The sequence below is a fragment of the Synchytrium microbalum genome, assembly GCF_006535985.1.
Source record: "Synchytrium microbalum strain JEL517 chromosome Unknown SmJEL517_scf0024, whole genome shotgun sequence".
Taxonomy (NCBI): domain Eukaryota; kingdom Fungi; phylum Chytridiomycota; class Chytridiomycetes; order Synchytriales; family Synchytriaceae; genus Synchytrium; species Synchytrium microbalum.
The window spans coordinates 278579-303165 of record NW_022158373.1 but is presented as its reverse complement, the minus strand read 5'-3'; the positions used below and the strand labels follow the sequence as shown (position 1 = coordinate 303165).

Sequence of the window (24587 nt, the reverse complement as noted above, 5' to 3'; positions counted from 1 at the left end):
ATGCTCGTAAATTCCATCCGTAGAAGTAAGTGTATTTGCCAGCCTTGTCGAGCGTGTACAAGTCATCGATTTTGATCTTCTTGTCGGCGATAATGTAGTAGTGGGATATCATGACTCCCGCAATAGATGACAAGAAGACGCTGTATGCTTTTGTTTGATACTGTGGCGTCAATAAAGAGTCATGACGACATGCGAGGACAAGATGTTATACCTGACAAGTAAGATGTAAAGGCGTTCGAGTCTGAGAGTAAGTTCCATGGACACTGACCAAAAACAGGAAGGTTACAACCGTGTTTACCAAACACTTAATGAGCTTCGAGTCTGCGCTCACCATCACAAAACCAACCAAAGCAGCAATATATCCACCCCTTCGAATAGTAATGAAACGAGGGAACAATGAGGTCAAATCACAACCAGCCGAAATCGAGTTCGCTGCAACGTTCTGAAAAAAAAGCAGCACGTCAAGGCAATGTTTTGAACCTTTTTTCAACGAGCACGTGCAGGTATTACTTACAACACCAAGCTGAGCAACAATAAACCCAAACGTAATACACACAACACCGAAACGTGTTCCGGATGTGTAATTGTCGTCCAAGAGCAGGTTGAGTAAATCGAGTGGGCTCCATACGTATTGTCCGAATATCACTGATGATGAGGATGATACTACGATTCCCTGTGAGTATAAAATAGAAATGATCAGAAAGCAAGTATTATCACAGCATGTACCACTTTGTTGCATCAAAGCACTCACCAAGAAAGAGGTCAGCGCAAAAGCAGTGGGCATAGCAATCAGCTGTGGCCAAACGACATTCCAGGGTTGATTGGCTCGTGATGCAAAGTCCACAGCGTCTATCAAAGAATATTGGATTTCAGTTTTTTTTTCGCTCGTTGCGTCAGGAAGGAAAAGCTTACTCGTAATAAGCGTAGCCATATTTGAGATGGCAGACATTGTAGAAGCAACAAAACTCCAAGCCAATATCGAGCCCGTTGCAGTTGATGGCTGACTGAAAATCGGACCTGGGCCACCGGATCTCACCATCGTCCATATGAATAGTGCGATTCCTGCAGCGGGAGCTTTGGACAAAAAAAATGCGGTGATCAACAAGTGTCACGCTGCGAACGAAGCGAAAGTGATAACATACCAACAACAGCCTTCAATGTAAACAAGTGTCGAATCCTGTGCAATGGAAACCATAATGGCACCAACGAGATCAACGAAAATAAGAAAAAGGACAGGAAATGTGCTGTGTCTGTTCCACTGCCTTGTATCGAGTTCGGGATATTTCCATACGTAGAGAATATAGCTCGTAGAAACGTGTAGACACATTCACCGCCAATCCAAGCTTGGACGCCGTACCAAACACATGCCATAGCTGCACGATTGAATACCGGCCTACCGTGCTCAAAAATGCAAGTTAGTGTAGGAGCTAGATAGTGCAGGTTAAGTCACAAGAGCTTACCAAAGGGCACCAACAACCCCAAACGACGCTCTAATATACGCCGGAAAGATAATATGATAACGACTGCCAGGAATTGCATTGAGCACCAAGAATCCAGCTGCAATTGCGTATCCTAGCCACACGGCGATCCATGCCTGCCACCATGACATTCCCAGACCAATCATGGATGATGCGATCATGAATGTGTTGATGTTGAAGGCGTCTGCAATCCAGAATGTTACATAGTTCCATGCTATAGATAAAATCGGAGTGAGCGTTGGGAGGAGTGCATGTCCAGTGCATGTCCAGATAAGAGATGTCGTACCTCGCCATGTGCGCTTCTCTTCAGGGACTGGCAGGAGATCTTCGTTGAAGAGGAATAGATCCTATCATCACACAGTAGATGTGAGTCGTTATCGATGTCTCAGCGACGTAATCGACACGTTCTGATAAGCGTGGTCATGATCGGCACCACAACATCGTGTATCAACAATACCTTGTTGGTAACACCTACACCAGCAGGACGAGTTAGATCACGAAGATTGAAGTTCACAACAGATAAGCAAAAGCAGATATCACGACAAATTGCATGAGTTTTAACAAAGTAGTTTCAAGTTGCTTGAAAGTGATGCTTACCAGGAGGATGCTCAACCTCAATGAACTTGATGAATTTAGCAAAATACGACGACATCTCTCAAGGATTCTGGAAATATCTTGAAAGATTGGAATGTCTTTCGAGGGGAAAGGAGTGCAGCTGATAGATGCCAACGGCTTGTCACTTACATTCAATAAGCCAGGCCTCAAAAGCTTAAAAACCAGTTCTTGACGTCATGATCAAATGTTGATGTCACGATACCGCGGATAACGTCAAATCAAGTCTGGTTCATGATAGTATCTTTGGCTCGTGCTACTGATAAGATAATGACATGCGAGGTTCAAATCAGTAAGACACCTGTGATAAGTTAAACACAGATGCAGTATTTTCGCTGATACATACCTTACGATTCAACGATCACGATGAAGGAAATCCTCGTTATAAATCCTAATACGACTGTTAGCATGACGCGGGGGATCGAGCGGTTGGTTGGTTTCTCTTGTACATTGACCCATCAAGTGAGGTTTAAAATTACAAAGTAGAGGCATATACATAAACTGATCAACTGATCTAAAATAATAATTAGTAGATCTCATACTTTACAGCTCCAAGTGGTGTAAGCAGTATCAACAACGAAGACGATGCCAAAATATCAGCACTCCACTGCCTTCCACACCTGGAATCACTAATCGAGCAATACGACGCGTTCCTAATCGCTTGCTATTCGCGACACCCACTAGTCTCACTTTTGAAATCCAATCCACGCATCATTTCACAAAACAAGCTCGTAACCGGTATATTCGAAGCCAGTATATCGCATAGCCTGCAACTAGTATCGTCAAAAGAGAAGTTTGGAATCGTTTCAACGAGCAAAGTATACGAAGAACTGCTGTCTGATGCCGTACATGATTTTCTGGGATCAGATAGCTGTAAATGGTTTGGTGGAGTTGAGACTACTGGGTTGAATGCATCAGAGTTGGAGCATGCTCCTGATGTTCGAAGTAGGATGAAGGAGACTACGAAACGGTTGGTGAGGAGAGGCGATATTGGGGCTATTTGTTTGGGTTGTGCTGGTATGTGGTTGTCCACTGTATTGGGTAGCGCTCAACTCTCGATTCAACTAACCACACTGGATTCATTCAGGAATGGCTGACATGGATAATCTGGTGCGAGAAGCTTGTATAGAGGAGATGGGAGTAGATAAAGGCAGCCGTATATTTGTTGTTGATGGAATCATATCTGGTCTAGCCTTCCTTGACTCCACATTGTCCTTGAGAGCAAGGCCACAGCCTGCCTTTGCAGTATCGTCGTCTATATAGAATTTAGACCCATCCAGCATTCCTTGCTTTTTGTTAGTCTCCTTCACAAACACTTCGTTTCAGTGAGTAATCATCTCTCGTATATATGTATGATACAAAACAAAGTGTAGTGCTTTCTACTTCAAATATCGATCCACAAGTTCCTGTTTCTTCCTTCTCAGAATCCAATCCTCCACATCCTTTTGTGTCGGAACGGATGATGCATGCGAAACAAGTGCTGGTTCTTCTTGTTCGTCTTCGGTGATGGTCTCCTCTTCTGTATTTTCGACATCTGCATTATTTGAAGTATCTCTCAATCGCACTATGCCAGACGAATGTAAGTTATTCGAGAAAGCACAAAAGGTGAACGAGCATTCCATTCCAGACGTACTTCTTTTTTGCACCTTCTTTTCATACTCTAGCAAAACACCATCATCTTCATCACGATATCCATAGTAATCTGCATCAATGTACTTGTATAGGTCTTGCCGTGTGCGTTTGGCATCATCTTGTGCTATAATCAAACGTGGGTGTGTTTGAGGGTTGGGATGATAGTATAAATGGACGATCTTGACATTCTTACGATCTTCTGCAAAGAGCTCTCGCACTCCTGGTAAATCCTTAGCTCGTCCAAAGTATCTAGATGAGTGGGAATGGGCGAGGTGAGCATATAATCATTTGAATCTTTGCTTTGTTGTTGTGGTTTAGTACTTACTTGTAACCACGATTTCCAGGAACCTCCTTTCCATCTGAATCAAATACACGTCCACCATGCCGCTAATAAATACATTAAGAATTGAGCACCCTGGTTGATAGTGTATGGCATAGTCAATCCAACAAACGTACCCTATAATTTGGCCCTCCCAACTCGACGATGCGATTCTCCCATCTGTTCTTTTCTCTCAGCAGCTTGTTGATTTCATCATTCAGATCTCGTATCTGGAAGTCATTCAATCCGGCTACATGTGAAGGTTAATGAGCTCGTTGTCAGTTGTTACAACAAACCAAGACCAATAACTACGTACGATCCTGTATTTTGGAGACCTTTTTTGATATTTCACGGAGGACCTCCGATCTCCAGGTGCCGCATTCAGCGAGGGTGGCGACTTCGGATATCAAGTAAGGACGTTTTGCATTCTTTTTATAACCTCCCAATTCATCGGCTTGTGCTTCTCGAAACCGAAAGAGCATAGACTGTGCCTTTTCTCTATCATTTTATGAGTGTCAGATATGAATTAATGTATGTAGTATCGACACTTTGTAGGGCTTCTTACTGATTTCGAGCCTGGTCGACATTTTGGAATTGACATTGAGGAGCAAGTGAAGGTTGTTAGTGAAAGAACGAACGAATGAATGGACTAGAATGATGAGTGTTTACCATGATGTGCTACTTGATAATGTTTTTTGCTTGTCTGAGTGCTTGTTTGTAAGGAGGCTAGTGTTTTGCAATGTTGCGAAGGAATGAAGAGGTGAAGAAATAGCTAGATAGTTATAGCGGCTTTCAGATGCGCGACGCGAAAGCTCTAGATCTTCATCCCTCGGCTGCTATAGGGACTTTTACTTGTTACTTCACGTTCCAAGACTTGTAATTCCCCTCCTGGATGCTTCGAAACTCAACAGGTGATATGATATGAAGTACCAGTATTAGGCAGGAATATTACTCTGCGCATTATTTTTCACGTCCTACTCTATTCCCATAGTATAGGATCACCCTGTGTGTGTCTGCTCGATAGTGCTCGATACCCAATTTCGCTCATCCTTCGTTCAAACAAATTAGCCAAGCTGTATCGAGTGCCAAGGACCCTCAGGCAGGGTACATCGCATACACTACTATACAGGTATGAGTATTCCCGTCTGCCTCTCTCTGGGACGCTTCCGTCAATCAACACTTTGCGGCATCCCTCACTTTGCAACATTGCTCATCTATCTCGTCCACTACATCCATAGTAGACACACGTACTGCTTGCATCTGCTATCGGCAGTCGTACTAGCTAATGGCTCTCCGCTACCTGCTATGTATTCACTGCTTCGCCTTCTTACTTCAACATCAACATCAAACATTTGCAACGTTTTCAAAACGCTAGCTCACCACCTCATATGCTCCACTGACACTCCTCCCAGTCTCATTAAGTCCGTGATACGGTGGCAAAGGTCCCATCGTCAGGCTGCTACAGCCCATGATGTTCACCACGCCAAAGGGCAAGTTGGACTTTTGGTCTCCACTCCAAGTACTCGCTACACGGCCGACCACAACCAACATCATGAGCAAAGTGATTGGCATACTTTGATCCATTCCACAAGGTGTATGTGGGTGCTACGGCCTAAACACAATCGACGTGCCCCATCATCGCTGTCTGACGGTAACAGCAGAAAATCATGGGCCAGGAGCATGAGTTGTCCCCATCATGCCTACATCTCAGTACCTTCTTGCCAAGCGTTGATTTAGTCGTCCAATAATTATTGGAAAGGCTCCTTCTTGCGAGAGGAAGTGGCTCCACTGTATATAGTGGTGGTTCAGTGCAAGACGTTGGTGAACCAGTGAAACAGTCTGGCAAACCGCTATAGTCAATAAGTTGCCTATGACGTCGTTGTTTTTAGATTTGAGGGTTTTGGTTTCCTAGACGCATTCGCGGGATTTTGATTTCAATTAGACGCTACAATAAAGAGCGAATGCAATTTCAGTTGTTTTCGTGGGTCAGCGAGTGCCGATCCGTTATGGGTCACTTGGCTCGGTTGCTCTTGTACCAGCTTGGTGGAGGGTTTCTACTTTGTCAACAAGAACATCATCTTCGATTTTGAGTGTCAAAAGAAATATGTTTATATTTAGAGACTTCGAAAAGCACACAAGTTTTACAATAAAAAACGCCAAAAACGTCAAACTACTAATCAATCACGCCTTTGTGGTTGCAATCACTTCGTCCTCATGTTCAGATTCCGCCGAGATTATATCCCATTCAGATTTATCACTATCGTGAGATTCTTCAGATGATAGATTCCCTGTTTCTGGTTGACTGGCTTCATGAGATGGTGAAGCTACATTGGCTGTATCTATAGCAGCTACTACCGGTCGTGGAGACTCGGCAGTTTGGGCGATCTGTTCAACTACACTGTGAGTCTGTTCTACTTGTGGAGCAACTTCTACTGCTTCATGAGAAGCTTCAACTAGCTCATGAGAAGCATCCACGGTTTCACTTGGAGTTGGTGCTACTTCTACTGCTTCAATGGGAGCTGCTGCTACTGATTCACTTGAAGTTTGTGTTACCGCTTCATCAGAAGAAGCCTCTACTACTTCAACTGGTGCTATAATACTATCACCACTATCCTCATGTCCTATTTGCTCACTTTGGCTCATCAAAACAACACTCGCACCATCTCCAATACTAGATCCCGAAGTAGTCGAGTCCGTGAGTGACGACATGGCAACCTCACTGCGTGCATCCTCCTTATCGACATGCACTATACTAGATTCGATGCCTTGGTCATCGTCTGTTGCTACAGATGGAGCAGCAGTTATCGGTTGACTCATAGATGCAAAGAGATCCCTCAAGGAGTCCAATTCAACATCCATGACACGTATACGGTTTAATAGGATTTGGTTTTGTTGAGTCAAGTCTGCGACTATGAGGTCTGATTCGGCTGCTATGGGATTACTACTGTTACTGCCGCCAGCTTCTTCTGCCAGCCCTTCATGTCGTCCAACGAGTACGTGACTTTCAGTCATATGGTCACTCTGTGATTTCGACAAGGATGCTATAGAGGCCTCAAGAATATCATATTGCTGAGTCAGATCCGTGATTTCTGGCCCGGCTCGTTGTGGATCCGCGTGACTAGCAGCTAGACGAGTAGCATTCTCAGCAAAGCGTTCTAGTTCTGCATGAGCGGTTGCCACTGCTCGTTTCTCCTGTTCGATTTGTCGAGCTAGGTCAGCGACTTTGTCAAAGTTATCGCCCTGAGTTTGGTCGAGGACTTCGTTGACGAGGGATTGGACGCGGGTCAATTCGTCGAGGACGTTTTGACTCTCGCCGACCAATGCGGTTGAGTTTTGTGCGAGTTGCTGGTGTATGGCTTTAAGACTTTCGGATGGGCTGGTTTCAGAGAAAGATGGTGTCGTGGAGGCTACGTATATGAGGTATAGAGTCGCCCCGACCAGAGCTATATATTTGGCGTATGTTAGCTTAATGCAGCGCAACGAGCAATGAAATTTTTTCAACATAGCCTCTTACCAATTTCAACATAGGGATTCGACACAACAGCGGTAACAGCACTCAAAGTGGATGATAGAGCGGTAAAAGGAGCTTTGATCAAAGAAGTCAAGGTTCCAACAAGCTATTTGTTGTAGATGTAGAGTTAGGTCAAACCATCAGACACTAATACACAACAAATCAAACCTCACCGTGGCCGACTTTGTGGCAACCGCAACCTGTTCAGCGACACTGTCAGCAGCAGGAATTGCCGATGCCATAGTAGCTTGTTGCTGCACATCTTGAGCAACTTGAGCGACTGGAGCAACCGTACTAGCGATTTGCTGTACTATTGGTTCAACGACCTCTTCAATGACTGGAGTAGCAGCTACCTGCTTTACACTTTCAGCAAGTCCAGAATTTATGGATGGAATTGACGCAACTTTGCCCAAATCGGTCGAAGTAGCAGCATCTTTAGCAGCTTTTGCAGCACTAGCGACGATACTCTTGTGCTTTTCAATGACTTCTATAGGCACCGATACCGAATGAGTGGCTCCTACTTTGGGAGGTTCAAATACGGGAGCTAGTTGTTGAGTTTACAATATGGTGATTAATCATGTGTGTAAGAAGGAATGTGATGGAAAACCTTGCTTTTGATGTACTAGCAACAAGCAAACAATGTATATGTACATACCAGCAAATGGAAATATAGTAGCAGAGTGGATCTGCATTAGACGCATCAGAGTTCGGTGCCGTTCCATTGCTCTGGAAAATGCTAACTCTGCATGATGAATTTGAGGCCTGTAGCGACTATTCTGATAGACGATGTAGTATACCATATTGTATGGGATAACAGAGAGCTACGTATCGTGAGGATTCGTTATCAGTCTCGTTTGGACTCTTCTACGATTTTAAATTTTGGGTGTTTGGCGGTGTGTGTGAAGAATGCAGGAAAAGGAATGCACTAGAAGAGACCAGAGCGTCAATGTGAACGTAAAGTAGCTATGCAGAAATTATCAGCTCATCATCTCTACCGCATCGGCTTGGGAACTGAAAGCTTGCGCGAACGATTGCCATATCATCTTATCTTCAAACGTTTTCACCGTTTTGCACGTGTAGAGTAATAACATAACTTCTGTCCTGCAATTCAATATTTTTGTGTGTTTTATTGCAGTTTCGTTACGCTTGGGAATGTCTCGACGAGTTACCCATCTTGAGATATCACAAACCAGCAGCATCTTGGTATGAAGTCCTCACTCTTTGATAATGATACATGAATACATTTTGCAATAAGGTTTAGCTCATTTACGGCCTGCAAATACATGAAAAGTAATCCAGTTATTCTATAAAACGTCCAGCACTCACATCTTACACGTCACCTTCCATTCGTTTTTTTTACATACCTTTAGCAAGAGGGCATCATCAACTTTTCAAGAAGCTCGGCGACCACAGGCAGATTCCTTTGTTCTCGAGCCCAGTCTTTGGATACCAAATACCACAGACTTGACAATGTTGTCCCTATTCTTTGTATCGAGGATATATTTCAAGGCAGCCTTCTTGAGAGAGTAATCGTCCCTGACACACGAATCACTCAAACTCAAAATTGTCAATACAGATCCTGCCTTACGTACTATTCCCTCTACAATAGCCTGATAGAGCCCTTACAAGTCATAGTAGTCTGATTCGTTGAGCATCAGACTACTATAAGCTTGTTCGGGGCTTGATGGTATCCATTCAGAGGGTTATTTATCATAAATGAATGCCAACATGGCCTAGACACAAGCGGTCGAGTGGTGTATCTTTATGTTTGAATATCAATATCTGACAAGTCGACGTCGTTGTGTAGGTTGGCAAGCAATGGTTGGGAGACTTGCTTTTGTGTGGGTTTAACGTCAGTGTATCAAGCGACTTCAAATATCAAACAATCGTCTTTCAAGGATTTCCTGGCTGCATCCACAGAGGTGAATTCTAGCGAAAACGAATGATCAGTTTGAGCTAATGCCTGAGTGGGAATCCAAGCAAATACAGCCTCTGCCAGCCCAGTCAACCGAGTCTCGAAAGGGTAGTGTGCTGCAGGGTCAAACGTACATCATCCTTTGTTCTACTCTGATCCTTCATAGGGACTGCGAATTTGACGTCAATAGGGTCATCCATCTCGTTCTGTTCATGCAAGACTGATTGGTGAACTATGATGCGTTTGTATGTGTGAGTAATGTCACAAATCTAAATCCAACAAGGCCAGCAAAACGATGCGAACACGTACATGCCGAGATGCAGTTTGGTTCGGTATTTCCGTGAGGATAGAGTATGAGTCGTAGGGGGATGTTTGGGAATCCAAGTGTCGGAGACTACAAATTTACATGTGCAGAGTTGAGCAAAGCATTTTTCCCAAATGTCATGAATGTTGGTTGTGAAGACCCATATAGTAGAAAGTCGTAGACAGCTGAAGGAATTTTTCAATGGTCCATGTAAACGATGTAGTTTGCTTTGGCGATTCTAGAGCCCCAATAATCGACATTCTAAAAGAATTTAAAGACAAACAGAGTCTGAGCAAGAAGTTTTCAGACGACTCGAATGAAATAACATGGGACATACGTTTCCAGATGCTTATTGCAGAGTAATGAATGGCCTGCTATCCAGCTTTCGCGGAACGACCTCTATCTCCAGCTCTTGCTAACAATGCTGTTGATTGGAACAAAACGAATTACTACAATCTATGGAGCCGGAACATAGCAATATTATGGATCAACTTGAACTCACGTAAATCATCGTCTCAGATATACGAACTATCTCCAAGCTTCCATGTAAAAGATCCCTATTGCTTTTGAATCAAGCCAGTACCTCGGTAAGGGACTTGGTTCCCCATGTCGTTGTATTTCAGATGTCGATATATTATTTGCTCTAACAAGAGTAAGAATCGTTGAGTGAGGATATAAACGAATTTAAAGGTTTAAAAATGAAAGAATTCACCAACAACATTGGAATTGCCCTTGGCTAACAACATTCGACAACATTCGCAAACTTGAACAAAACCATTTCACGCTCAGAAAGGCAGCATAAAAGACCAACTTCAGCAAAAGCTGCTGGATAACATCATTCACAAAGTGTACTTACATAGGCTTTTAACTTTGGTAAGTTCCTAGTAGCCTTGTTTGAACTCACGAAAATCTAAGAACTCATCGAGTTTTCCTCATTCGTTGGAAGCGACGACAATGAGCGCAGGAGACCGTCAGGAACGAGGCATTAAGCTTATAGGAGACTATTTATTACAAGGTAGATATTTACGGACCACTTTTGGAGAAGAAACGCGAAGCTTCAGCCAACATTACATTATGAATTCTAACATTCGGCCAATTGTCATGTTGGGTTCTAACTGATGACAAGTTCAAATCAAATTGGCGAAATGGATTATGGATTCTAATATTCGGCCGATTATCAGGTTGGGTGCTAACTGATGACAAGTGCAAATCGAATTGGCAAAATGGATGTAGTATGCCATCTATGAGAGCTCGGGATGGTTCTCGCTACATATGTGTCGTAAGCTCAAATTTCGCTAAAAGCTCACAATCTCGCACCATTTCCGCTGTGTCTTCTTATGCTCTCTTTCCATTTAGCTCTGTGATGATCCCCGAAATCCTTGGCCACCAGCTGGCGCTATCCAACAAGCATCTGTGGATGCTCTCGTGAACATTCTACCAGCGGTGGATGCCATGACTGGCGTGAACGATGATAGCAGTATAGGCGATGAAGATTTGGGGCTGACTGAAACTGGAAACCTCATGAATGGACTACAATCAAACAATACTGTAGTAGAGGCGAATATGCCTACAGACGAAGAACGTCGATCCAGACGTGAGCAGGTCGACAGAGCCACTAGGCTTCTTGGGCAAAGACTCTTACAAGGGTGGACGATGCTTCAAGACGAGTGTCCTAATCCAGCTTGCCCAGGAGTACGTCCTCGTATTAGTTAACTAAAGTTCCTATTGGACTCATTCGTACATCCTTTTGTCACAGATTCCACTAGTACAAAACCGCCAAAGACATAAATATTGCGTCTTATGTGAACGCTCATACATCTCTGAGCAGGACTTGCCACCACCAGTTGTCCCCGTCCCCTTATCTTCCCCAGGCCATATCGCAATAGCAGCTGAAGCACCCAGTGTCAGCCCGATTCATAGGTCGATTACCGAAACAACTGAGAGAGCGGAACAAGATCATGGTAGAGTAATGACACATACGGAAGAACTACTCGGATCAGCTATTATGGGTGGATCTCCTGCAAGAGAGGAGCCAGAACGACGAAACACCGCACCATCGATAAATCGATCTGTCGCAGGAAGTGTAGCTGTAAGCACTGTCACAAATCCAACGCCATTTGCACCGCTTGGTGTTCCGATCGCTGTACCAGGTGGTGGTAGTAGTAGTCGACCTCGTCAACATCCCAATTTGACCGTATCATCGAATCTTGGAGCATCAATTGCTAGTGATGTTGGCTCAAAGGATAGGTTACTGTCGACATTGTGGTCCAAGTTGGAGGACGTGAGGATGTCTCTTGAACGCAGTACAAGTGGCAGTGAAATCAAGAGCCTATCTGAAACTATTGTGTCCTTGACACAGGCTATACACGCTAGCAATAGCTTGTAGCCTAGTTATGGTGGAAAGAATGAGGATTGCTTTGTATTATAGAATCTGCTCGCCACAAAATAAATCGAAGCTGTTTGATAAGGATTATAGACTGTTTGTGTTGTAGAATCTCCTCGCGACAAATATAGGATTTTAAGCTGCAATCAGACCTGAACGTGTCAAATAAGGAGCAGATCATCATTCGCGTCGAAACCTCGAAGTTTGAAGTGAGGCTGCTTGTGTCTCCGCGAATGATCAGTCACTAGCAGCTCTCAAAACCGCTATTCTCATTTTTGACAGCTTCATGAACAGGAAAGACAACTAAACTCTTGCACAAGCCGTCCAACCTCTTTATAGGCCATGGCTGCTACTAGTAACGGAACTCTGACTCCCCCTTCAAGTCCTAATCGTAACACAATGACTGATTCAAACTCTTACGCGGATGGAAGTGCTGCAAGCGAACGACAACCATTATTAGGCAGCTCTATACCTGTGGAAGATGAAGGCCTAGCAGCTGATGATACTGATATCGATTTAAAAGATGGGAAATTCTTCTCGCACATTGCAGTCGAAATGGGGTGGTTGGTAAAACTGGGTCTTCCAGTAACCTTTTCGTATCTTTTGAACCAGTCTCTTGGAATTGTTGGTGAGCCGTCTGTCATCAATTCCAAATCTAGAACCACCGTCTCATGCTTCTCATTGCAACTGATCAGGTTTTGTTATGTTGGGTCATTTGGGAACTCAGGAGATGGCAGCAGGTTCATTGTCTTTTGTATATTGTAATGTCACTGGCTACAGCTGGGGTGTTGTGAGTCAATGATCTAGTGGTTTGATGTGCGGTTTGAATGCATTAACTCACTTTCATCACAGGGTATGTCTACGGGACTAGATGCGCTGTGTCCGCAAGCTTTCACTGGAAGTGATGATCCTGTAGCAGTAGGCAAGCACCTACAACGTGGGCTCGTTCTCATGGCATTGCTGACAATACCTATTTCAGTTCTCTGGTGAGACCCATTACAGAATCCTTGTGGTTCTTTTTTTTCAGTCAGTTTAGCAAAACTTATTAAATTGACTTTGCCAAAGGTGCTTTACTGAACCAATATTACTCGCTCTTGGTCAAGATCCGGAATTGTGCAAACTTGCTGGCCAATTCACCTTAATCATGCTTCCTTCGATATTCCCATACTCTGCAAATGAATGCATCAGAAGGTTTCTTCTTTGTCAAGGCAAGCTTGGTCTTAGAGAATTAAACCAAGACTTTTCGAGTTTGAGCTCAAGATATTGCCTTCTTACTAGGCCTATCACGATCTCAATACATAATCTATGGAATCGCCTCACCGCTAAACCTTCTCCTTCAATGGCTACTTGTCTTCAAATTCAACTTTGGATTCATAGGATCTCCCATGGCAACATGTGCATCATACTCTCTCCTTGCAGTTTGGTCGATACTTTACATTGCATGTATAGAAGGATCAGGCTGTTGGGGTGGTTGGCAATGGAAGGAAGCTCTCAACTATAAGCTCTTGAAACAACAAGCGTATTATGGATTTGGTGGTCTCGTGCAGATAGTTTCTGAATGGTGGTGCTTTGAAGTTGTCGCTCTTGTTGCTGGTTTGTTTGGAGAGGTGTCTCTTGCTACACAGTCGATATTGATGAATACTGCAGGGTGAGATGCAATGGATTTGGTGCAGCCGCGGTTTTTTTGTGTGTCTGAGAAGTCTTCTTGGTTCATCGCTCACTTGCGATCACAATCACTCATTAATAGATTACTGTTTATGATTCCCATGGGACTCGGTGCAGGTACCATAGTGCGAGTTGGGAACTGTCTCGGTACAGGTGCGTCAACATTCCTTTTCGTTTTTTGGTGGAGTGGTACTCACTGTAAACATTTCGTTAGGCAAACAACCTGTTCGTTCCAAAATTGCTGCATATGCCTCGCTACTAGCCGCCGCATTCTTTGGATTCATGAATTGTACATTCTGCCTTGCGGTGAGGCATCAGTGGGCTTATGTTTTCAACAATGATGAGCAAGTTGCCTCGATGACGGCCTTGATTCTGCCATGTGTAGCAATCTTCCAAGTTAGTGATGGGTTGAATGCGATCTCTGTCTCCTTACTGAGAGCAATAGGTTTGTTGATTCAAAATTATGATTATCTAAGTTACATCAATTTACACATTCTGATCTCCTCTCTGCTGTTCATCAATCTAGGTAGGCCATTGATCTCGGCTTTTGCTAATGTCGTTGGGTATTACCTGATTGGTATTCCTGTGGGGATTGGATTCGCATTTGGTCTTGGATGGGGCTTGCTTGGAATGTGGATCGGTCTTGCTGTTGGGCTGATGAGTGTGTCACTATTTCTCGTGCCATTCATACTAATAGGTACAGATTATGAGAAACAGAGTAAGCTCGCTGTGGAAAGGATTGCAAGTCACAACGACGAGCCTGTAGCATAGATGGTAGCTCTTGTCGTTGCATTGTAGCATTGTGTGATGAATACATAGAGTACAGTAGATGGTCGCGTTTTTCTCGCGTAGGTCGACACCTGTGACGCGATCTGGTTACTATCGCATTTTAGCAATTCGTAGTTCCTTCCGGCTCGTATCACTGTCCCTGGTCACTGTCGTTTGTTTGCTGCTCAACTAACTCAACTGAAACTTTGATGACTTCAATCAGGCTTGTGGTTTTGAGTTGACGGAGTCCGCTGCTCGCTGAAGCCGGCCTAATGCTGTGTAAGCGAACTGTCCTTGTTTCCAATTACTTTGTCTTATTCGTTCCTTGCTCAGATGTCGTTTGTTTTTCCTGACACTTGACACTTTCGCCTAATGCAACAATAGAACTGAAAAGACGACGTCCCATCAATTGAAGCTTAGGCGCTTATGAAATATGTCGTATCCAGTGCCGCCTCAACTGAGTACACCGGCAGAGACTATATATCAAGTAAACGGAGAGAGATTTGCAAACTTATTTTTGTGATGTTGGCTTTTCAAACACCCCAACTCCTCGTTATTCGGATTAGAACTTGAAGAATCGTATAATCCCGGATTTGAAGGTTGATCATCTAAGGACCCTTCTCAGATACATTAATACCAAAACAACGGGCAACAAACCTGCACTACTTGAACGACTTCATGTCTATGTGGACACACATCGCTATAATCTCAACGTACTAGAAGGCATACGGAATGAAGCTTCAGGGCTCTTGAGACCCCCTCAAAGGTTTGTAAATTTTCAATTTATCGGTTTGAAGGGCAAAAGATCAATTGTTGACTTTGACTCCATTTTTTCTTTGGTTGCAAGGGCTCAAGCTCCTCCTCAACCAAGGTTTGTGACTTTGTATGCAATGCTGCGGAAGACAAAGAGTCGAATTGCTAACGCTGACTTTTTTTGTGACTGTAAGACCCAACGCTGGTGTTGCATTCGCACAAGGTGCAGGTCCGTCAAGACCGCAGCCCACTCATCCAGGAATGCATATGCCTGGATTCCAACTTCAACAAGCACAGCTTACACCAACATCTGCTACTATGTATCAGGCGTATAGATATCGTGTCTCTCCATTCTACGATCTGGTGGAACGTATCGGCCAGCCAAAGGTGCAAGATACACGAAGCCTGCAGAACCCGTTTCGTATTGATTTTGTCCTCAGTAACGAAATGGCCGAACGAATCAGACGGTCATTAGCTCAACCTACACCCGATTACGCCTTATATCTGTTTGTCGGTCCGTGTGATCTTCCACCTGCTTTTTTGCATATGGCAAATCAACCTTCTACAGCTTCAATCCCTATCGAGTATCCGCCAGATTCATCGGTTTATTGTAATGCAACATTAGTACCTGGCAAACATACTGGAATGAAGAAGAGGCTGAATACAGCTACTCCTGCTGATATTACTAGATTGGTGAACTTGGGGCAGACTGTTTATAACAAGGTTGAAATACGGTACAAGCCTGGAGAGAAGGTGCGTTCTTCTAGTCTTTCAAAAATGTGCGCATTTTGGGCCACTTCACTTATAAGTTTTCATTTTCTACTTGAAATCCCTCTTCTGGGTATCGTGACACTACTGGACTGAACCACACTTTTCATTGATGTCCTCTAGCGATACATTGCAATGGTCCAACTGGTCAGAAAGATCTCGCTAGAAGAGATTACCAAGAGAATTAGGGACAATCATTTTGCCACGAAAGAACAAGTCCTCGAATCAAGTATATTAACAGTCAAAATACTGCTTTTTTCACCGCTCGAGAATCTTTTGATAACTCTCAATCTTTTCTCCACCTATAGGACGTGTGGCACAAGGACACGAAGATGACGACGTTATTGCAACTGCAGACGTTGTCAATCTGAAGGATGCCGTGTCCAGATTTCGTATAAGAACTCCTATTCGATCATCCCTCTGCAAGCACGTTCAGTGCTTTGACTCTGACACCTTTTTCAGCATGAACGAGACACTTCCAACTTGGAATTGCCCAGTTTGTGCAAGGGTTTTGGTCCCAGATCAGCTTATATGTGATGGGTTCTTTCAAGATATTTTAGACAAGACCAATGCTGATGTTGAAAGTGTTGAAGTGCAGCCTGATGGAGTATGGGCTCTGAAGGCCGAAGTTGATAGAGGTCGTAGTAGTTCTTCTGATGTACCCACGAAACGTGAAGATCGAGCATTGGAAGCTATTATGCTTGACTCTGAATCTGACGATGAAGGGAATCCACCGCCTCCTCCCAATCGAAACACCAGTAGTGGAAGTCATGCGGGCAGCAGTGTAAATAGTAATAATCATAGCAGCAATGTACGACCATTTTCAATCTTTACTGGTGGTGGTAGTGCCTCAAACAGTGCTTCGGGTAGTCCAAATGGAAGACCAATTGTCAATGGAATCAATAACTTTAATATGATTCGAATGAGTGGAGCGAATGGAATGGTTATGCCACGGCCAATTATGAATGGGGTAAATGGAATGGTTGTTACTATGGCTCCTGGTAATTTCAGACCACAAATGCCAACACATTTGCCAGCATCGACTCCACCACGAGCAGTAGTACCAGCCAAACGTCCAGTAGAAGTTATTGATTTGACATTCAGTGACGATGACGACGATGAGGAGGATGATGATGAGAGTCCTGCCCCTCCACCATCTCGTATGTCAAATGTAATGTCAAATCCTATGCCAACTGCCGTGCCAACTACCGTGCCAACTACCATGGCAACTTCCATGTCAAATCCAAGTTTTCCAATAATACGTTTAGGTCCGCCTAGACCAGCGCCACCAGTCTCGGTTGATACTTTTATGGCCACTATGGCTGAATCTGCACGATTACCCGCTTTAGCATCACAACCTGACTATACACGAGTGCCTGCACTAAGACCCATGGCCCCGGTTGTAGTATCGAGTCTTCCTGCTGCTACAACACAACAGGTTCTCCCTCAACAATATCAACAGCAATCACAACCACAGCGACAGCAGCAGATTCCACAACATAAAACTTTGCTTCCGCAACAGTCAGAACAACAGCAAACACTACAACAGCAGATATCACAGCAGATAGCACATCAACAACCTGGATTCGGTGCTCTACGAAATCAATTCCCACTACCTGTCTCTTCAAATCTACCACCTTCAACAAACGCTACATCTCAACCACCCGTGAATAGTGTTGCTCCCGCCGTAACTTCATATAGTAATTCATCAACTCCGACAAGTAGTGGACGAGTAGTATCAGGCGTATCGCCAAACATCGCTGGTGTTTATTATCCAGGAGCACTAGATAGTCCAGTGCCACTTCAGAGACCTGCAAGCCAAGGCAACTTAAGCAGTCTAGGTCTGAGTAATTTGAGCCAAAACAGTATCAATATGCACAATGCCAATCAAAGTGATCAGATGAGCCCCACTCAGAATAAGCCAATAGATCTCAGTAACCCTGCAGGAGCTAAGTTTGGACAACTATCCACTCAGTCAGCTTCGGGTGATGCATCGCCTGCCTTGTCCTCTGGTGGAACCATTAAGGCCGTATCGCCAACATCCTCTGTAGGAGCAGCAACCTCGACCGCAGAACCAAGTCCGACATCAACTGGATTGAATGTGTCGCTTCAACAATTTAGTGCTCCAGTCAACATTGCTAGTACTATACCCGTGTCAAACATTACAACTTCTCTACCACAAACAGCAGCAGCACCGTTGAATAGTAATCTGCTGCAAGGCGGAAGTAGTGAGTCAATGGAACCTGCAGCTGGAAGTGGGAGTAATAGCAGTAGCAGCAGTGCTAGCACCAATAATATAGATAGTGCTCGAACAGCCAATACTTTAAATAGCTATCAAACAACTGGTACAACAAACTCTGTAAATATGCAATCTCCGAGGGAAACAGCTCTACTACAACAGCTCTTTATGTCGTATGTAAACTCGAATGGAGGACATGGTATGATATCGCCCTCATCAATGAATTTGTCTTCTAACACGATGGGCGTGTCGGCTCCACCAGCAAGCACAGTGCCTACCATTTGTAGTAGTAATACCTTGCCTGCTGTCGCTCCCACCATCACTACAACAACCATAGGCCTTCCACCATATACAGCTCCATCCCCAACGTCAGCAACAGCTTTACCAAATGGTAATAGTACGCAGTCAACATCGGTACAACAATCGCAACCATTTGGAGAGCCTCAGCGTCAATATCCACTAAACAGACCTTCATTTGCTGAGTCCACAAGCAACCTCCTATCCTCCTTATGGACGTCGGCTCCTGCAAGAAAAACAACAGGGAGATCGAGTTTTTATAGTGTACCGACCAATGGAACAGCTCTCTCACTGCCAGCGCAACAGACAATGCAGCAACAACAGCAGACAGCATTACTTTCCGAACAACCTCAACAACAGCAGCAACAGCCATCTGGGTTTGGTGATGGTGAAAGTCTCGCAGATGGTCCTCGCATAGTCAATTCACATCAACGAAGATCAGGAGAGTATAGTGGTGCTGGGTTTGAAGCCTCTATGGGACAACGCCAGAATGATTCTTCCACAGCCTCTGACAACAACCCTTGGAAACGCAAGCAACCAGATGATGATTACATAGATAAGTACGCACTATGGGGAAACCATAGCAACAACAAGCGTCAAAAATGATTGGATTTAGGGATGTGCGTTTGGTTTGAAAAAGGAGACCTAATGTTTTTGGAGCAATATATAAAGAGATATGGTAGAGAGCACGTTGTATATATAACAATAGCATATATTCACTTCTGCTGAATTTATTCGTTTTCTGTATGCGCCTTTCGCGTTATTCTTTCACCACTCTTCCCAACCATGCAACGCAGCTTCCTGTCAAAGCTTCAAGGAGCAAAGAGAAGAACCTGAGCTCCATGGCTCCAAAGATCAAGCGGCAGACAATTCGAGACTGGTTTGAGACCAAATACTTTGAGTTATTAGAGTATTGGTGGCTCTTGGAATACGATTCGTTGATTGAAGCTTCAATGTATGTTTTTTGTGAATTCTTTGCTTTAGCTCGTTACAGAACATGATTGCAATGGAATATTTCATGCATACTGATGTATATCTTCATATCTTTAGTGTTCCCCTCGTCGTGGTACTCAACATTGCCTTTCTCCTCGTGGTCATCATCCGTGCTGAAACCAACTCTGAAGAGTGGCGAGTCATGAACTGGATGGGTGCCGGATTTGATGAATTTGATACCAAAGAGACTGCTCGTAGAGCTTATAGTTACTGGGTATGTCTTTAAATCGTCACATGTTGGAGTATGTTTGGGTGTTTGGACTTGGTTAATCTAATTTGGTGTTAATGCTAATTTGGTTGTCGTGTTTTTTTTCAGTGGTCTATACTAGAAGTTATTCTATGGATCGTCTCAGTCATTAATACGGTATACCTGTTTTGTTATTCGAAGCAGTATATTATGTATTATCGAAAGAGGACGGTAAGAGTTGTCGTCAAGCAAAGACATCAAATGGTGCTTCTTGCATTGTTTGTCGTGGTTTTAACGATTACACATTGATGTTTAATAGGATAAAGTCGCCAGTAAAAATGCGAAACTCGTTTGGGTTGATACTGATGGCGCAGAGTCCGCACCTGCAGATGATGATGATCGAGATTTGGATACAGAAGAGACACTTCCAGAAAAGAGGTAAGGGCGGTTTTATCCATCAAATCAACCACTTACAGTCGTCATTTTGCAACAGAGGTCTCTGGTTATGGGAACCACTCCCGCAACGTGCATCTGCTATGAGGCGACAAAAGTGGAGATTGAACGTTTGGGAACCTCCAGCTTGGGCTTTGACCTTGTTCTAGTAAACTGATGACATTGAGACTTACTCTCTGTGTTTTTTGCTGATGGTCTTAACAAATCAAACGTTTTTGTAGTGCATTCTCCCCTCCTCAACTACTCATGCTATCAACAGCTACGTCTGAAAACTGGAGAGGATGCTTCGTCGCAGCAGCGTGTACTGGCCTGTGTGTAAGTTGTTTACGAGACAAAAGAAGGCTGAACTTGCCTAATGTTCCTTGAACACTATCTCATCACAACAGTTTGTACATCAATTAGTTCTACCTACTCACTACAGCATTCACCGACAAGATAAACGACAAGACCATCTTAGGAGGTGAACTTTTATCAGAGTTTAGTACTCGATTTGTATACAAGCAAGGTGCATTCGTGAGGAAGGACGAAAAGGCTGTCTGTACTCAAGATATGGGAGTTGGAGATGATGATGATAATGATCAGGATGGCAAAATCATTACCTCTTCTCGAACTGGGTAAGTTTGAAATCGAATGTGGCTTGATGTGCCAAGTATGGATTGCAAGAGTTGTACCGATCGCTCTTTTCATTAGATTCATGGGAGTGCCAATAACGCCAGCTGCATTCCGAAGCAATAGGCATCGCAAACCGAATCAAAAAGATATCCTGGACGACGAAGACGAAGAGGAGGACGATGATGATGAAGAGCACGATATTGAAAATCGAAGTCCTGCTGACAAGTAAGGAAGGCAGATCGTTTATTTGTATTGTAGATACACACGAAACTGATATTTATTCGTTAGGTGGACACCAGACAAGACATACAGCAATGTCTTTCAGCGAAAATGAATGAGTTGTACAATATGCACACACATGTAATATTCATATGTATTCTTTGCTTTTAGTATACACTTTCATAACAAGAAAACGATGCAGTCGCTTTTGTTTTCTGTCCAACCCATTTCAAACTAATAGAGCAGATCGTACGCGCAGAAGACCACTGCTGCAAGGCCCACGTCGAACTATTCAGCCCTGTGAGGCCTCGATATGGGGGTCCTTTTGGATTTTATCTCTTGGTAGTTTCTAGCTTTGAAGAAGCTTCGATTGTCAACAATGCCCTCCCCATATATCAACGACGTAGACTCAGACAGCTCATCGGAATCGAGCTCGGATGATGATCGATATGAAGCTGGCTCGAACGATACGTCTAATTGGCTACCTGGAAGAAACTGGTTACCGATCTTTGCTGGACATTTGATCAATTCACGAAGAGCGTTATACGACACCAAGTGGACTGAACTCTCTAAGGGTTGAATATTGGATTTCTTGTTTTATATATCAAGTTAATTGATCTAACCTTCCGTGTTTTGTATAGGAATGGACGCATTAGAAGGCTTTATAGGAAAACGAATGACCGAGCTGTATTCAGATTGTGCTCGTGTTGCTTTATCAAGATTAGCTGTAGATATCTTGTCTGTCGTATCAACATCGGAAATGAATGACAGAGCTCATCGTCGCTCTGTGGTGCTTCATGAAGCTCAAGCCTTTATCAACATCAAACGTAGAATCGACCGGTGGAAGACGAATGAGATACTTTCTAAAGACATTAAGTCAATTCAACAGGATCCGATAGTATTGCCAGAACACGTCACGAATGTGAGCAAAGATGGAACGTCGTCAACTGTCTTGGATGTGCTGGAGGTCTATATATTGTCACCGTCCCGAGCACTGAAACCATCGTTTCACACACATAAGCGCGTAATAGAAAGGCCTCCCCTCGTTCTATCTCATATGGGTCTCACCGTATATCCCTATGAGCTGATACACTTGGATGAAATCGCATCTCGATACTCCCCTTCCCTTGATTTATTCCATATCATTGATAGATTAGATCTATCTCATAATCATCTTGTATCGCTACCGTATGAGTTTACTCGGCTGGCCTCATTAACGACATTGTCTATACAAGCAAACGATATACCCGTATTTGAATCCTGGATATTGAAACCGGATTTATTTATTCAGTCACATTATAATCCAATAGTACCGTCCAACTCTGCAGCAGTGAAGCGAGTGCTGGAACGAACTCGTATAGAGGGATCTCGGCTGTCATCACTCAAGATCTTGAGTGCTCAGTGTCTTGTAGAAACCCATCTCCGTCAACCTGTCACGTATAGTAGAGAAGATCACGTACTCCAAGAATCACTACCAAGCCATCTATACGAATTCATCATGTCGTGGGCGATATGTGAGAACTGTGGCATAGTGTACTTTACCACGACTAGGATGGCTATGGTCCAAAAGTTTCAAGGTCGTGAAATTCGACCTTCGGCTGGGAGGCACGCGTTTTCACCAGGTGTATCTGTAAACAGGACCTTTTGTTCGGATTCTTGTCTGGCCGCTCACTTCCGTAAGAATGGGGAGTGTAAGTGTATTACGTGCTGTGATTCGATGTGGAGTGAAATTCTATGATTATCGACGGATAGAGAATGGAATAATTTAGTAATTTGACAATTTACACAGTTAGTTTGAAACAAAGCGTGTTGTTTGCGTCAAAGTTTGCATGGAACTGGCGGGGACTTCTCGGGCGTGGCGCGTCCAAAAGCGCACGCAAGTGCTGTGCGGGCAGGTCCGAAAAGTGGTAAGAGGCTGTTGTTTTCGATTTGAAATAAAGATTGACCGTCTTATTATATAATAGATGTTTATGACAAAACGCTTGATATGTAAATCCCCTGAAATTCCAGATATTTGAAACACTTATTGAAGACGCCGCAAACGCAACAAACGCCAGTTAGAGAGCTTTATTTATACACTGAGACCGTCAATTGTAGTGAAGGCGTTTTGAGGAAGCGTATAACTCTTTTGGCAAGTGTTTCGTTGTAGAAGTTTGGTCTCTCTTTCAACCCCAACGCAAATTTTGAAACCCTCCCTTGTTGCTCGCAAAAAGCAAGTGTTGTAGGAGAGTTATTAAACCGATTATTATCGATAGGAAAAACGCTCGAAATGGCCACTCGTTCCTCGACTGTTATTGGATCAGGTTCTTCAGCGACCAGTAGAAGTGGAACATACACATGGAGGATGGAAGAATTCCCAAAGCTGGCTGGAAGGACTTATCATGTAATTCCTGTCTCAGGTGTTTTCCAGATCAGTTTACTCATTTCAATATTACATAGTTGCCCACATTTGGATTTGATGATGTGCCCCTCTCCCTCCGTATCACTGGAGACCCAGATGAAAACGAAGGGTATGTTGATTCCTGTAATGATAGTCCACCCATGGTATCAAGCTAATCACCTTTTAGTTACCTTTCTGCATGTATGGCGACGTGTGTTATCAAATCCACATTACACGAAGCACACTGACTCGGAATTCTAGATTTGATACCGGACAATCCTGGTGGTCTACACGAAACTGTAAAGATTACAGCCTCTATACTCCTAAAGGACGGGGCAGGAACAATCATCGCAAGCGCTGCATCGGAGGGGTTGTTCTCGCAAGACGGAGGTGATGGCCAGTCGCTTTACATATACTTCGCGAGGACTAACATTCGTCTGTTTCTAGTCGCCATAGGATGGTTGAGTACGTCAATGAAATTTCAGCCCTCACTTCAAAACCTTGACATAAACTCACAAAGTCTGTTTTGATATAGAGTTTGCCACACTCGAAAAGGTTAAAACAGCCCTGGTAGAGGACATACTGACGTTTGACTTCACCTTTGCAATACAACATGAGTACAGGGATCCAAATCTTGTCGTTGCACCATCAGTCAGCAAGCTTTTAGCTAGCAACGACCTGGCAAATATTGATTTGCTGCCAAATGATTCTGATAAACCCATACCTGCTCATTCCCTCCTTTTGCAATTCTCTTCTGAAGTATTCCGAGACCTTGTGCCTCGAGAGACCAGCTTGTCTATAGGAAGTTTGCGCTGTGCTGGAAAACTTCAGATCAATCTCAACTACTCCACCCCATGTGTCATGAGAATGTTGGCCTACATGTACGGCAAATCCGAATTTCAATGGCTGCCCGTGAATGCTGATCAACGTGAGTTTCGTCTTGAACTATTCAAGGCCGCAGACTGCTATGAGCTACAGCCGTTGTATGCAGTACTTTTAAAAGACATCCAAAAACGTGATTTCAAGAGCCACACCATCGTAAGGTATCTGTCGTCGGGAGAAAAGCATCCTCAGGACAATAGCTCCATGACAACTGCTG

The 24587-nt window shown here is 43.8% G+C and overlaps 6 protein-coding genes across 6 annotated transcripts; 4 read left to right on the top strand and 2 right to left on the bottom strand.

Moving 5' to 3' along the window:
- Window positions 1-1490: 1490 nt before the first annotated feature.
- On the bottom strand, window positions 1491-1691 carry SmJEL517_g04035 (uncharacterized protein; the record flags this gene model as incomplete). The annotated part of the gene is made up of 1 exon (XM_031169963.1): window positions 1491-1691. The coding sequence occupies one exon, from the start codon at window positions 1689-1691 to the stop codon at window positions 1491-1493; it is 201 nt and encodes a 66-aa protein (XP_031024085.1).
- A 765-nt stretch (window positions 1692-2456) lies between these two features.
- Window positions 2457-3353, top strand: SmJEL517_g04034 (uncharacterized protein; the record flags this gene model as incomplete). Its single annotated transcript, XM_031169962.1, has 3 exons — window positions 2457-2522; window positions 2624-3107; window positions 3178-3353. The coding sequence occupies 3 exons, from the start codon at window positions 2457-2459 to the stop codon at window positions 3351-3353; spliced, it is 726 nt and encodes a 241-aa protein (XP_031024084.1).
- A 116-nt stretch (window positions 3354-3469) lies between these two features.
- SmJEL517_g04033 (uncharacterized protein) lies at window positions 3470-4628 on the bottom strand (the record flags this gene model as incomplete). Its single annotated transcript, XM_031169961.1, has 6 exons — window positions 3470-3654; window positions 3724-3971; window positions 4048-4109; window positions 4179-4291; window positions 4358-4537; window positions 4607-4628. 6 exons carry the CDS (start codon window positions 4626-4628, stop codon window positions 3470-3472), a joined length of 810 nt encoding a protein of 269 aa, XP_031024079.1.
- Window positions 4629-10725: 6097 nt separating this feature from the next.
- On the top strand, window positions 10726-12157 carry SmJEL517_g04032 (uncharacterized protein; the record flags this gene model as incomplete). The annotated part of the gene is made up of 4 exons (XM_031169960.1): window positions 10726-10786; window positions 10953-11050; window positions 11128-11463; window positions 11528-12157. 4 exons carry the CDS (start codon window positions 10726-10728, stop codon window positions 12155-12157), a joined length of 1125 nt encoding a protein of 374 aa, XP_031024078.1.
- Window positions 12158-12496: 339 nt separating this feature from the next.
- SmJEL517_g04031 (uncharacterized protein) lies at window positions 12497-14590 on the top strand (the record flags this gene model as incomplete). The annotated part of the gene is made up of 8 exons (XM_031169959.1): window positions 12497-12782; window positions 12850-12944; window positions 13007-13072; window positions 13134-13140; window positions 13433-13802; window positions 13902-13972; window positions 14034-14264; window positions 14346-14590. 8 exons carry the CDS (start codon window positions 12497-12499, stop codon window positions 14588-14590), a joined length of 1371 nt encoding a protein of 456 aa, XP_031024081.1.
- Window positions 14591-15020: 430 nt separating this feature from the next.
- Window positions 15021-19250, top strand: SmJEL517_g04030 (uncharacterized protein; the record flags this gene model as incomplete). The annotated part of the gene is made up of 6 exons (XM_031169958.1): window positions 15021-15074; window positions 15154-15353; window positions 15435-15458; window positions 15535-16093; window positions 16232-16337; window positions 16417-19250. 6 exons carry the CDS (start codon window positions 15021-15023, stop codon window positions 19248-19250), a joined length of 3777 nt encoding a protein of 1258 aa, XP_031024080.1.
- Window positions 19251-24587: the final 5337 nt, after the last annotated feature.